This window comes from Cheilinus undulatus, linkage group 4, assembly GCF_018320785.1.
Source record: "Cheilinus undulatus linkage group 4, ASM1832078v1, whole genome shotgun sequence".
Classification (NCBI taxonomy): Eukaryota; Metazoa; Chordata; class Actinopteri; order Labriformes; family Labridae; genus Cheilinus; species Cheilinus undulatus.
The window spans coordinates 16,986,599-17,002,222 of record NC_054868.1 but is presented as its reverse complement, the minus strand read 5'-3'; the positions used below and the strand labels follow the sequence as shown (position 1 = coordinate 17,002,222).

Sequence of the window (15,624 nt, the reverse complement as noted above, 5' to 3'; positions counted from 1 at the left end):
TCCTATGAATGAAACAGAGAAGCAGCTTTATCCTCCACACCTTCCCTCTGCATCAGGATCTTCGCTTTACGCGCTTTCTGCTTCTTTTGCACTTCCTTTGATGACTACAGTCTCTCTCTCTCTCTCTCTGTCTCTCTTTCTCTCTCCCTTTCTCTCTTAGCCCAACCCCCTTGATCCCTCCTGTCCATTGGTGTCTTTGGGGTCTCTCTCCTCTCTCCCTCCCCCCCACCCTTCCATAGGTAGTCCATAATGAGTGTCCATTGGTTTTTATTACGACTTGTCCCCCTCCCCCTGACCGGCTTCGCCCTGCCCATGTTTTCTATGTCTCAGTCCGTCCATCTCCTGACGTTCAAGTTCGCAGAACGTCACGTCCGCACTTGAACTTGCAGCTCAGGGGGGCTTCTCTGTACCCCCATCACTCTCTCTTTGCGAAAAAGTCATGAAGAGGTCCGCACGACCCGCCGCGCGCTCCGCCTCAGCCTCTGTATGATCCCTGCTGCATTTCTTCTCTGCTTTTTTTCTATTTGGATGTCAGAGGCATCAATGAAGATATTTCACTTGGAGTCTACCTTATAGGAAAGGATTTCCCAATGTGAACTCAGCTGAAGAGCCGACTCCAAACCAACATGTCTCGCCGCAAGCAAGGCAAACCCCAGCACTTGAGCAAACGGGAGTTTTCGCGTAAGTGGAGCTGAATCATATATTGACTTAATTTAGCTGCTTATCCATCGCACAGAGCTGCCTCGTGTGTTTTTTACGCATAGGGTAACTTCCTTCTGGAATTTGAATAGGTAGGGTACAGCCACGTACGGACCCACCGCTGTCCGGAGTCAAATACAAAACGCAAACATTTACCAGACCGGAGGTCCTTTAAAACAAAATTCTCGATCCTCTTATAAAAGTTTTGAAACAACATGTTAGAGAGCTTTAACTTCTGTTCGTTTTTCCGTTGTATAAGGCTGCCTTCAAGGTTTCTTTCGCCATTAAAGGGCATGCATGAGCTTTATGGCCAGAGACCTTTGGCTGCATGAAGGCAGCTGAAGCACACACGGCTGCTCCACTCACTCTGTAGTTTTCAGGTGCAGCACTAAACCTGTTCCACTACAACAGACCACACAGTTCTTTTTGTCGTTAGGATGTGTTTACGTACGTTTGAGCTGGTTTGAGCACAGGGAAGTGGTGTTTACATACCCACTGTCCGCCAGCGCAGGGACCTCGTGCGCATCGAGGAGGAGGAATATAGTTTCTGTTCACAAATCCCTCACAGCTGTTGTTCAAACACGGTGTTTAAATACACAGTATGTTGTCTCGTGTTAAGAGCTGATGCATTTTATTTGAATATAGAGGAATCGCCGTGTGCAATACTGTTTTACAGTGTGGGACAGGAAACCAGGGAAGTGGTTTTACGCGCGTGTGTGATAATATTGCCCATCATTAAGAAGAGATTGCATGATAGGAGTTTGGCCTGTCCTTTATGTTTGCAGGAGAATGATTCTTCTCAATCCGTCTGATAACTGGAGGAAGTGCTTTATTGATACACTCTTTCATAGACAGTAAATGCAGACATCTGAATACATAGATTGCTATAATTTGTGCCTCAAATGGGCATTTAAGGCTGGCTCTTTCTTTTGGCCTTCATTATTTCTTATTCTCATGCTCTTCTCGTTTAGGATGAAACCAATTATGCTCTCACAACATGTATGCCTCCATTTGTGGAGAAATTGTCAAAAGGTTTGTCAGTGGGGGGCGCAATACGATTGTAGTCCTGGAGACCACTTATGAACTTGAACTTGATCCAGTTATTCCCTGTGCTGCTTGACCAAGCGCGTGCAGAGAAGCGTTTCTGTAGGAATGAGAGGTTGTTTATTTTATGTCCCATGTCTCATCATGTATTGGCTCTAAATAAGAAATGGCAGGTATTAATTTTGAAAATATTGCTAGAGAATGCCTTCATCAAAAATTACATGTTTTTTTAAATTTAACAAATTCCCATTTTAATTCTATTTTTGATGTAAGAATTTAAAGAAGAACTCTACACCTTTAGAGGTTTTACTTAGTCCACTTTCTATTTTTGTCTCTGACCTAAATCTATCAAGCTTTCACTTTGGTGTTGCGATTGTTTGATATATTCCCATTACTAATTTGAGCTGCATAAAAAAGCATGATTTAGCTGAGCAGTCTTGAAACAAAAAGACATTTAATCACATTTCTACAGCTATATCTTTTAAAAATACTGTTTTTAAGATAAAAGCATTTTTTCTCAGCTGTTTTAATGGATGATAAAGCTTAAATACAGTATTGATCCTCAACTGTAACAGGGAGTTTTATGTTTAACACACTGCAGCAAAGAAGAGGAGTTGTGATTTCCCTGATAGTGAATCAGACCATCTCCTGTCGCCCACGGGGAAACACTGGCCTAAACTACTTTAAATTCCGTCCTGGTCAGATGTCTGAAAAACGGATTATATTTTAGTTTTCAAAGATATTCACATCACTCTTGCTTGGCATCAAAATGAGATTATTTGGTTTGAAGAAAGTCTTTCCACCTAACCCAGCCTCACACACCTCGCCTGTGTCCCAGGCATAAGCTGGTTAAGATAAGCTCGGGTAAAATAGGGGACGAGTCCCTCATCTTTAATGCAGCTGAACATCCAGGTAACAGGGCCTATCTCACATAGTCCCTCACCACCTTCTCATCCGACCCGACATGGAATTAAAGGTTGAACCGGCAGCAAGAATTCATCACATCTTATCTCAACATCCCAGTCGGGGCAGCCGATGTCGTTTACCGTGTGGCTAGATTACCTCTTTTTAAAATGCTCTCTCTCTTTTTCTTTTCTCTCTCCATCTCTGTCAGTACTTCAGGGACCTACTCCACATCCAACCCCTCAATGTCTAACCTTGGTTCACGAGATCCCAGCACTTTTTACGAAATGGGGTCCAATCATCTTGAACTCAAATTAGAATCTATTTTTTGATTCTCAGAGGTGTTAGGTTCATTAAAAAAGTGAGATTGGCAGCACAATAAAGAGGGTCAAGCAACTTAATCGTTTGGCTGCTGCCTGCGAGCTGAACATGTCAGTGCTTATCGAAGTCTATGTTCTTTCTTTCTTTCTTTCTTTCTTTCTTTCTTTCTTTCTTTCTTTCTTATTCCTGTATATGTCTGCATACATTGAACCAGTGTGAGACTCAGAAAAGGGCTTTATGTTTCCTCCCCTGTCACATCTGTTTACCAGCTCTACAGAATCTCTACTTCTCACTGAACCATATCTCACAACCCTCTCTCTTGTCTCCCCATCCAGCTGAGCCGCTGTCAGGCATTTTACCAGAAGAAGACTCTCAGGACTCCCCCAGGCTGGGTGTGGAAGAGGGTGAGCCCCTCAAAGGGGACCAGGACCTGCTGACCTGCGGCCAGTGCCACTCTCGCTTCCCACTGGCTGACATCCTTCTGTTCATTGAACATAAACGGAGGCAATGCCATGGGAGCCTCTGTACGGACAAACCTCTGGACAGGCCACCCTCTTCCCCTCTAGCCTCCCCTCTTTCCACATCCTCTTCACACTCGCGGACCCACCATCAGCACCCACGGAGGGTGTACCACCCAGTGGAGGTGGCAGTTCAGGTGTCACCACAGGATGAGGATTGTTTATCTGCACCCTTGCAAGGAATAATCCCCAAGCAGGAGAATATCACAGGTAAACACAGAGGGAGCTTAAAATAGCTGCCACACAAAAGTACACAAATGAGTGAGGAAAAAATGTGGGAAGGAGGTCTAAAGGTGTATAGTGGGTCAAACTTTCTGAGGTTCATGAGGAGTTTAGGTAGTAGAAAAGACTTTCCCAGATCTTCTGTTTTGGGTGGTAGGATGTGTCCTGTCTGCAGAAACAGTGTGAAATATCCTCAGCTGCATTTAGAAGCTGTGAATCTTCCTCAGCCACATGAAGACCAGCCACCCTGAAAATAATTCTGAGAAGCGGAAACATTTGCAGAGAGTAAAAAAAACTCACAGAGACAGACAAAGACACAGATCATGAAAGGGAGAAAAAAGATGGACTTCTTTTGGTTTGTTGCTGCATCACAGATGTGCTCAGACCGTGTGGCCTCCACATTCTCTCTCATGTGGTGCTGAGAGATGTATCTCTATCCCTCCCTGACTTATTACACTGCCATATCTATCCTTCCCTCAAATATGCGCCTGTGAAGCATCACTCTGATGCTAAAATTAAAAGAGATAGAAAAGAATGTAATTATGCCGAACTGTCAAGGAAGAAGCGTTTATTTGAGGAAGCCTACAGCCACTAATTGTCAGTGCTTTTCTTGATTCGAGTAATTAAGGACTTCTTAAGGCGGCTGGTTTGTTGTTTGTCATTGGGGCTAAATGAGGATGTTGTGAAAACATGAGTCGTCGTACAAACAGGCATGCACTCCTCATGACTGCTTTTACAGAGCAGGGTTTGATTTTGATTGGACTTTTCCTTTAGCAGATTTACAGTGAGCTAGATTGGATTGATTGTCTGGGCAGTTTTGATTTAATTTGCAGCCAATTGAGGATAAATGCGGGAATAATAGTACCAAATAATGTGCACTACTGTACTGCATTAGTCAACGCCACTGCTTTGCAGATGGCGTTGTAAAGGGACTACTGTTATCTGTTGTTAGCTCGTCAGCCCCTCTATCACACAGAATGACCACTGTTCATTAGTGTGCAGTTTATTAAACATCTGCCATGTGTATGAGCGCACGCAAATACACTCACAGAAACGCATCCTCAAACACACACACATTTAGTCCAGCATGCCTCTTGGCCCTGTCAGCTGTTCGAACATGCTTTTCTTTGCTCATTTAGATCATCATGCACTGGAGTTCACATGACAACATTAAGGTCATACTGTGAACTGAGCTTTATTTAGATGGCTAACATCTCTTGGCATTGTGTAACAGTTGGGTTTGCTTTGTACTGTGATAAAGAGACAGATTTAGGTGTATGTGGAGCTGGGTTGTGCCCTATCTAAACCTGAGACAGAGTAAACACCAGCCTGTGAGGTCAAGATTACAGATAAGAAAAAGCATAAACTTGCAGCAGATGCTGGGTCAAACATTCAGTGCAGCCACCGTGCAGGAAAGCTTTAACATCAGTCACATGTGCATTAAAGCCAGCCACCCCCGCCTCATTTTTCTGGGTGCAAGATTGATGGATTCAGACTGGCAGTGCCAGCGCGCCACCCCATAGCCCATATGCTCGCTGCCATGTTCTCTCACCCCGCTCAGTTAAGCTGACACTGAGATGAGGCATCTTGAAACATACTGTTCCAACACGCTGTATCTCTGCCGCACTGGGTCATGTCCAGTTTATTCCAGGGGAGCGTGCTATACGTTACACCCTTAAAGATTCTCCAAATGTGTCCTCTGCTCTCCACTCTCCTCTTGAAATATCATTTGACGCTGATTGATTTCAGTTTGGACCACAGATATACTGAGTTCAGGCCTGAGACACTAGACATGGATGAACTTGCAGGCAGGGGCACTGGAGGCAGTTTGTAAAACACCCAGGGCTGGAGATGAGGCTGTGTGCCTCTCGGCCTCTGTCTTTGGGACAGCTGAGGCCGTCTGGGAGACTCATGGCTGCAGCTGGGGCTGGGGTCTGCAGTCTGGGGCTGTGGGCCGTTAGACGAGGGCAGAGCAGCCTGCGTGCCATCATTTGCATGATAAACAATTTAAGATATGCATAGGGACACCGGAGCTTGTCTCCAGATTATGGATGGCCCAGAAAAAGAACAGATGACGGTTTCTCACACAAAATATAATATACAATGCTCAGTTTTATTTTCATTAGCATCAATTGCTTGTTTGATATGGTGGTTTTGACTCTACATTGAACAGCTGGAGGTTCCCTTCATTGTAATGAAACTACAAGTTTTCCCATGTTCTATAACCATAACTGGTGTTTAAACAAATCGTCTCTCTTCACAGCACTTTATGACCATGGAAGCACATTCTTGCACTGCTACTTTACTGCTGCATGTATTTATCCATTCCAGCATTAGCACCTCTTGCATTCTCACCAGTGTAGCCATGTGTGTTAATGAGGCCATTGTAGTCGCTCCGATCGACCACCATCTCACACTTCTGCCTCTTTCCAGCGCACTGCCTCTATTGTAACCTGGACTGTGAATCGATACTGAGTTAATTATGGTGGCCACCTTTCCCCCCTTTTTCTCTATGAGGAGGAAAACATTCTTACAGTGGAGCGTTTTTTTTCTTGTAACACCTCTCTGTGGCTGCAGTGTGTCTTCCAGCAGCAGCTTGTCTGTCCTGTTTGTCCCTGTGTGTTGTGGAGACAAAGGTATTTAGCAGGCTCTGTATTGGCACTGTGCCACCTTTCTCCAAACCACCAGCCCCCCCACACCCCCCTCATAAGCACACATGTATACACACTGGGTATCTGTAAGGCAGAGCTGGGGGGCTGGGCTGTGCGTGGAGAGAGTGGTGGTGGTGAGGTGGGGGGGTTCTTGATATCTTTTTCCTGTGGACAGTGAGTGCATATGGGCTGCTTTTGCAAGTTCACATGCAATGTGTGCTTTTGTTCGGGTGATCACTTTAATTGATAGTGAAAAGGCACAGATGCATGCTATTGTAATTATTATACACCAGCTAATATTTCACCAGAAGCGCCCTATTGTCTGTAAAAAGTGACTCTAATTTGATCGTACAGTTGCACTGGGCTCTGATAAAAAGCAGCCCTATTTTTGGAAGTGGGTTTCACTAAGTTTTAATGAAGGTGAACAGGAATGGTTTTAGAATGAATTTTTCATAGAGGACATTTTTGTATTCTGAAGCTGAGCTCTAAACACCCACAAATGTTGTCAGTGGAAATCCGTCAGCCTTTGTTGTTGGATTGAGTGTTACTGGCTGTGGCTGCATTCAAGTGCTGAAGTCTAGTGGATGTTTACATCTCCTGTGTGGATGTGGTGTTAAACTAATGTATGTGCATATGTGGATGAGTGTGGTTCTGACCACTTAAACTGTTTATAGCTTTCTGTGTGCGTGTGCGTGTGTGTGTGTGTTGGGCTGTTTGTTAAAGCTTTACTACTCTGGGCGTGCAGGCTGAACATGAAAGGGTCTTTGACTTGGCAAGCCTCGCCGGAGGACACCCCTCTGTGGACCATGCCAGGCCAGACTTGGCACACAGCGCTGTGCCTGAGGGACGGGTTGGGCCTTAATGTGTGAGTGTTTAGTTGTGTGTGTAAGTGGAAGGTAGAAGAGGTGTAACTGCGTGCCAGAGCAGTGTTTGTGGGTTTAGGAAGCAGGATTTATGGTAAGGTGTCTGCTATGTGTGTGACTGACAGCAGGACTGTGAGTGTTGGTGTGTACTGTGAGTGTTATCCTCAGGGCTGCAGGCTTGGGCTTCCTGTGTCTCTGTTTGTCTTCTAACCACTCCGGTACCACAGCCTCAGGCCATTCAGGTGGAGGCTAGTTCAAGTATGCTTACACACAAACATGCACATGCACACACATGCACCTATGCACACAGACACACACCTGTTCTGACCCCCCCTTCTCCACTGATATAGACACATAAATACACATATGCACAGTGTAAAATCCCTCCTGTGAACCTGTGTTTTGTTCCTAATAAATGTGTTGTGGCAGAGACCCCATGAAGTGTTGTGAGTTGATGAGATCTGTCAGAAACATATGATACTTATTTCAGCCCCCTCCCCTTCTGTTTCCCTCTCTCTGCACCCTTCTCTCTCTCTCTCCTTTTTGTTTTCTACCTCCCTCTCCCGCTCTCTCCTCATATTGCTCCAGTAGTTTGTCTCAAGGGACTGGAAACTTCAAGTTTTGGCTACATTAGCATGTCTGCACCTCTTAAAGGCTTCCAACATCCACTTTTGAGCTCATTCTCACTCTCACAGATTTGGCTGCACAGCAAGCCAGAAGACACACACACACCCAGAGAAACACAGGGACGCATTTGCTGCCTATTTCTACTCCCTCTATCTGCTGTCAAATGAAGCCATACGACAGAAACAACCTTGTTTGTCCACAGCCGCGTCACGCGGGATGAAAAAGTAGCCTCAGAAATAAGCGTGTCCTGCCGCTGTCCTGTCAATAGCGTGGCAGGCAGTCACATCACAGGGTCAGGGTTCGTCTGACAGCGTCAGGGCCTGTCACACCAGCCGTCGGCTTCACCACCTGCAGGTTAATGACTTTATTTTTAGACAGAAACCGAAACAGAGAAGAAAAAGTGTCTTTGATACAGCTGGAGCTCAGCAGGCAGTGGATGATGAGTGAAAAGAGATGTGGGGAGTTTTGATTGAGAAACAGATTTTACCATTTAATTAAAAGATTTGTCTTTGGGCTGTGAAAAGATTACAAATTTTAATCACAATTAATCTCAGATATTTCTGTAGTTAATCACAATTAATCAGATCCTTTTTTTTATCATGGTTTAGAATTCTACTATTTTGCATTTACAACAGTTTTTATTCCATTTTAAATTAAGGGAAGCTGACTGTTTGGATACAGACCTTCCTTTACAGCTAGTTCAGAGATTATTACGTGAACTTAAAGTCCCTGTTAAGTGCTAAAAGAATCTGTATTTTAGGTTTGTTTTATCACAGGCCACTGTGTTTTGAAGCACCAGGACAAAATTCAGTCCTGAAAAACATCTATAAGTTTATAAAATCAAGCTTTAAAAACAAAAAATGAGGCAGTGAAACTCTAGGATGGTGTGGGAGTGTCAGTTGAGTGAGCTGAAGCCACGCCCACTCACAAGTAATACAATCCTGTCAGATTTTCTGCTGTGCCAAAACAGAGAGACAGAAGATGGGGATCAAACGGACTGTTTTCTGACATAAATATCTCCATTATGATACTTTAAATGACCCATAGTCCACTGTGGCTGATAGATTTGGGGAATTTCAAAAAGGGCAGCAACATTAGCATACAACAGACTGAACTGAGATAAACTGCTCTGTGATTTTATATCATTGAAGCGTTATGAGACAAGGTAATTCCCCATCAAGACTAGTGATGTCATGGGCTCAAATTTTTGCCCTGCTCAAATAAAACCAAGCCAGGAAAGAGGTGAACATCTATCTAATACAAAAATTCAGTCATACATAGATCTCATTGTGTTTAGATCTCAATGTTTACAGAAACCTTATTCTAACATATCAAGTGTTTAGGCACAGCGTTTGGATTTCACTTTACAGGGACTTTAACCACAGAAAAGGGAACTTATTGATTGAGTAGGACAACTTGTCCACTGAGCTGTCTGTGAGTTGTTTTTTAAAGTGAAATGAAACAATAAGGGGAGTGTAGGACTTACTTTACATCACTGTTGGATTAACCAAAGTGTCCTGAAAGGGACAATATAAATCATATTGATCATGATTAAAAGAAAATAATGCACTAATTGTGAATCTTTGTTAATCATGACTAAAGCAATTCATCTTGACATACTTATTTTTTTCTTCTTACAATCAGTCGAATTCTTAATCTGCCATTGCATTTGATGACGTCTGTATTGCGATTTCAGCGTCATTGTCAGGTGCGTCAGGTCAACCCCAGCTGCTCTTGTTTTGACTGTGGTGTTAAGCAGAGATGTGGCGCTAAAGAACTATTGCTTTGTCTTCCTTGCACTCGTGGTGATAATTCTGAGGCCATCTGGACCTGGTCACTATCTATCTCTTTAGTGTTTCTTCCTCTACTATCTGTCCCCCTGCAGCTCCCAGCTCTGGGCTCGGCCTTTCACACTGCGTGTGAGCGTCTATGGGCGTGTGCACGTCTATGTGTACCTTTTGTGTGTGGGGTGGGTGGTCCTCCACAGATGTGTCTCGCCAGCCTTATCTCAAGCACAGAGATACAGGACAGAGAGCGGGGCCCTGTGTCTGACACTTGTGAAAAGTCTGTTTGTGTATGTCTCCAGAATGATCACGCATTTGCAGCTTGTCTGCTGCTGCACTTTATTATAAATATATACTAATAGGTTGCTGTATTCCTGAGGGGGGATTGTGTTCAAAAGCCTCTAATAGCTGAAGTTAGCTGTACATTTGATCATAGATTCAAATCCCACGTCTTTTAAACGATGATCAGAAGATATGGGCCTCATTCATTTTTAAGAGAGTGTTAATTTGGTTATTAGAATCACTTAAGGCTATAAAGTTGTATTGGTGTTCTTTGCACAGAAGTGCAGGCTGAGTAGGCTTAGCACTCCTGTCAAACAACACACACCTTCATCAATTATGCAAGGATGCATGCACACACACATACTTGCACTTCCTCTCCATCCCCCATGCCAAACTGACCCCCAACCCTCATCGCACACACAAACACAGACACACACTTGCAAATGCACACTCCTGTCCCAGGCACCCTTTACTTTTGCAGGCTGAATCTCACTGATAACATGCTGGCGCCCTCATTTAAATTTGAAGCGCTTCTTTAATCTTCAAAGGCCTGATTGCTTTATGAATATGCATGGACCGAGCTGACTCTCAGTTCATTACCTTGTTGTAAATTCTAATGACCATTAGGGCCCCGCGCGGTAATTGCCAATTGTTTTGCATTTTTGATTAGCCCATTACCGGAGCGCATTCTGAACATGTCTGCCCTGCCTGCCTGCCAGGCCACGGCAAGAAGCAGAGGGAGGAGGAGGAGTAGGAAGCGAGAGGAAAAAAGGGGAGAGTGTGCAAGTGAAGGTAGTGGGGTGAGGGGTAGGGGAACATGGTTTAGGCAGCGTAAATTTTGATGCTTTGCCCAAAATGTTAGTTTTGTTTAGGGAGGTGAGCTAGAAGGAAATGAAAGACACAATGCAGAAAATGTAGAAATGGATGTTCCCTAAACAAGTTTTTATTCTGCAGAGCTTGAGTGCAAGAGCGTGTACCTGGCTGCATTTATGTCAGCATGTGTATTTGTTGACTGTGTGCGTGGATGTCCTCCTGACTGTGTGTACATGTCCAAGTTTGCGTGCAGTTGGGCGAGTGGGATGGGGCTGGGTGGTGTGCCGGGAGTGGTGGGGAGGTTCCTGTAGTGCATCCCAACGCTGGCCGTGCCTGGGACTTATGAAAGATTGATGTCTCCTTGCAGAATGGCATCACCCTGCTACAACTTGATAACATCTAATGGATAATTTAGCGCTCTAAAACCGGCAGGCTGGTCCCCTCCTCTTGAGAAGGCAGGGGAGGATAGCATCTGCTGAGCTTTCGGGGCTGCTTTGTGCAGGAGAGACATGAGGACAAGCTGAGAGAAGAGGAAGAAAGGGAGTGAAAGAAGGAGGAGGAAAGATAGAAATTGCGTGTGAGCATTTGTGCGACCATGATGTGAGTGCTAGTCCCTTGCCCATGCCTGAAGTGAGCTTGTGACATCACATTTGTTAGCCAGAAATCTCCCTGACTATTTCACTACCTGCACCTTAACTTGTAAATAATCTGGCATAAATTATTGTTAGCCTTGTGGGAAAAGAGGGAAATACACTTGTGCAGTTTTGCTGTCCAAGACTTGTAATGATTTTTGGAAATATTTTTGGAGAAAGGGGGAGGAAACAACAAAATCATGCACAATGATGCTAAAGGTTTTCACACTTTCAGCAAAGCAGGTTGCATTTCTTCATACTATATGGACAGTAGTGCTGTGGTCCTTCATATGCATGCAAAATGTAAACCCATCAAACATTCAGTGTGCCATGATTAGTAAGGGCTTTGTAATGAGAAACAGATTGACACAACAAAAGACAGTTTTCAAAGTTACAATGAATTTGAATCAGCAAAAAATCATAAAGGTCCAAATCATATACAAGGCTTATCTTTTTATTTTTTACTTATTGTACAATAAAAAAAGTAAGAATGTTTTTAACCACTTTGGGCAGCCTTTACATCTTCTGTATACCAGTGGCAATGTAAGGATTAACCTCTCTTTGACTCTCAACTGGTGGGTCAGGACCCAAAAGTGGGTGGTGAAGCTGTAACCAGTGGGTTGTGAATGTGTTGCCAGGAGAAAAAAAGTGGCAATAAGTCCATGATGTATAAAAACCCAGATTAAGGGATGGGTAACTTTGGTTCCTAAGAGGCCTACATGATTTTGGAAGAAGAACAAAGAACAGCATTGGGTTCTTTTTTTTTTTTCAAAAATGACCAAAGTCTTGTACTGACATGTCTACAGTCACCATGGTTTATGCAGTTCTCTAAGGAGTTTACTCCTTGGTAGCGGCTACGACGCTGTGTTTTGTTGCTTTAATTGAATTTCCCAAATTTGATGCTGGCTTGGGAAAGTTGAGTAAAACAAAATGTATGCATGTCCTTCTGTAATGATGTGCTTTATAAACATCTTTCTTCTGTCCTGTCAATGATGATTTGTTCCATTTAGGGCCCAAAATAACCATTCCTTTATCAAATGTCTATGAGCGGTTGAGTATTTTATTTTATTATTTCATAAGGAGGTGTTGGTGGGTTCCGAGGCCCGTCCAGTTGAGTGGGTGCTCAGCTCCTTAGTAAAGTGTAACACAAGTTCCTTGGTAGTGTTTCACCCTCTTACGAAACCACTCCTTTTGTGAAAAACAAGAATTATTTCTTAGTTCCAACTACATCTTGATGGCAATATGAACATACTGTTGTATAAGCTATATATAACAGCATGATCATATTAGCATACAAATGTTATATAAGGACTCGCCAAACTGTAGCTAATATTGTATCTATAACTGCTTCTTTTTCTATTTAAACTTATGTAAGTCATTTTCCCAACACTAAAAGACATTTCCATTAAGGACAAGAGCCTAAAATTAAATACTTTCTCAGCTAGCTGTTATAATTACTGGAGGGGGGGTTCAGATGAAATTTCAGGGTGCTCCAGCACTCCTAAAAAGGGTCTAAAACCACCTATGCTGTTTACACTTTGTTAATTGGCAGAAAATTATGCACATTATGCCACATCACTGAGGAAAACACCTGCCTCTGAATATTTCCATACATCAAATTTGTTTTTAAAAGGCTACCTACGTAATTATGAAGCCATAAATATTGTAAGACCAGTGTGTAAGACATACTGCTTTCCCTCTCTCTTGTGTACCATTCATAATCTCTGCAGTGTTTACACACAGCTCCTAGGCCCACTGTCTGTCTCTTATTCCCAGACTATTAAGCTGTTGACAGTTTGGTTAATCGTCCCGCAGTTTGACTTCAGGGGAACCGGAGAGGGGTCAGTGGAGTCCGTCTCCGAGGTGTGGAGAGTAAGTGGCCTGGGTGTGCGCGCTGTTCTTCGCTCTGTGGCGTGCCTTCATGTCATGAGTTTGTCTCGTTTTAACAGGACAGAGTAGGGGGTGCGTTGGCAAAGGAGAGAGGAGGAGGAAGAGGAGGAGGAAGAGGGGGCTGTCTGTCTTTGCTCTGGTCTTGGAGGGGCCACTAACACAATAGGGAAATTGTCCAGCTTTAGATCAGCTATAGCAACTAGCTTGTTTGTGTGTGAGCAGCCTTACTGGTTGGTCTATGTCCAGCTTGTGTATACTCACACTCACACACATGCATTCAGATTGAAAGAGAGATGGAGCAGCAACAGCATAGCCCGCTATGGCCAGAGGAGTCTCGGGCAGACAGCATGATAGATGGCTTTGTTAAAGGGTCCCAGGGTGTCCCCTGAACTTGAAGCACTCTGTTTATCTTGAATAGGAGCAGCACAGAGTGTCGGGGGGCAGCGGGGGGTGGGGGGTGGGTTGGAGAAAGAGGAGGAGAAAAGGAATGATATAGCTTTCAGGGGACGGGAGAGAAAGGGAGTGTAGGAGGAGGGAGAGCGAGGGCCTGTATCTGGGCAGGCCTGGCTGGGGGTTGGGGAGGTTAAGAGGGGGGTCGTGAGCAGGCATGGCTGCTGAAGAGAGAGACGGAGTGGAGGGAAAGTGGGGGGATGGGGTGGCTCTTCTCGTAGCTGTCCATTAACAGATGAACTTGGCAGTGGTCCAGGCCTCAAAGGTCTTGGGAGACAGGCATGCACATAAACAGACACGCACACATGGATGCACACTTCCCTGGTACCTGCCACCTCTGGATGGAATGCCATCGTGGTTCTTTTCTGTCCAGAGGCGAAAGAGGACACGTCTCTGGTTCACCTATGTCAGAACCAGTTCAGACCGGTTAGCCAGCCAGGCCAAAGGAGGCGTTGGACAGGCCCTCCTCTCTGTCTCTCTCCTCTCGTCCTCCTTCTCTGTTTTCCCGGCTTTTGAGGAGGAAACACAGAGAACCTCTAACCTGAGGGCACAGGACAATGCAGAGGAGAGAAAAAAGAAGCGAGGGAGCGTGGGAACAAAGTGAGAGACGAATGGATCCGCTCGTAAACAGGGTGGGAAGAGGACGGAAAAGTGTTTGGTTGTTGTTGATGCTCTCCTCTTGATGAGGCAACATGAGCTTAACACCAGCGCGGCTATTGTGTACTGAAAACATTACAGCAAACATGAGAGTGCTGAAAACAGGGAGGCAGAATTTGATATGGAAGATGTACATAATAGACTGTTGTACTGTGTGTGCGAGAATCCTCCTGTTTGTGTCAGCTTTACGTACATGAATATTTTGTGGGTCTATCCATCATATATGTACACATGTGCCCAGGATGGAAATCTTGTTAGTGAGTATATGTGTCTCTGTTTGTCATAAAATATGGACACAGTCCCTCTTCTAATTACAACTCAGATGTTTCCCTTGAGTTTTGGGAGCAGGCTGTTTAATGTGCCACTTCAAATGCTTTCAACTAACACACAAACCTGCCTTCAGACAGCAGATCAGAAAGCTCTGTCACATCACGAACATCTAAGGAATTTGAGGAACTGAGCGTTTCTCACTGCAGGATTGTAAAAAATCTTCATGTGAGTTCATATTCAGGCTACAGCCATCGTTTTCTGTCTCCATTGATTAATGGAAAAACTCAAATCAGTTTCTACCCAAAAATATCTCACTACTATACTTACTATAAGCCACATTTACCCCAAACGCCCCTAATATCTGCAAGACAGAAGATGTTTGTAACAGGTAAAAAATCAATCAGTGGGGCAGTTCAATCTAAATTAGTCCATATATCACTCAACATGGAGGGAAACATTTACTTTCTGCACTGGCCTATATCTATTACCCACAATTTAGATCTTACTTTTTGATTTTCATAGCTTAAAGAAATGAGAGAGTCTGGACTTTACAATCAGCTGGCATCAGGCCACAACCCTGTGTCTCAGTTTTTCTTGAATTTTATTTCCTTCCATAAATCAGTGCTATTGGTCATCCTTTGTCTGTCAGTGTGTTTTAACCAATTTTAAAGAAGTAAAGAGTGTCAAAAAGATGCTGAACATGACCATTTTTTGATAAATTGATTGGAAAAAAATACTGTGTTTTTTTCCTTCTTGAAAAGTGGGAATTGTGGAGATACAAGATGTTGGCTTGATGCCAGTGACTTGTTCGGATTGTAATTTTTCCAATGTATGATGGATTATAATGTTTACAGCCATCAACAATTTCTTGGGAAGGTAAAAATATTCAATATAGTTCAGCCAGGACAACTTTGTCAAGAAACACATATGAATTGCAGTTATAAATATCTCTTTATTATCTGTTATTAATTTGCTCTCTTTGCTGTTATTTATATTTG

General features: G+C 43.8%; 1 protein-coding gene across 1 annotated transcript in view; it reads left to right on the top strand.

The window, feature by feature from the left end:
• The first annotated feature begins 486 nt into the window (after positions 1-486).
• LOC121508663 (B-cell lymphoma/leukemia 11A-like) overlaps positions 487-15,624 on the top strand; it is a 39,154-nt gene continuing 24,016 nt past the window's right edge. Inside the window, exons 1-2 of the mRNA XM_041785654.1 lie at positions 487-681; positions 3,303-3,695. Coding sequence (XP_041641588.1) covers positions 627-681; positions 3,303-3,695 — 448 coding nt within the window. The 5' untranslated portion in view covers positions 487-626. The remainder of the gene's footprint in view (positions 682-3,302; positions 3,696-15,624) is intronic.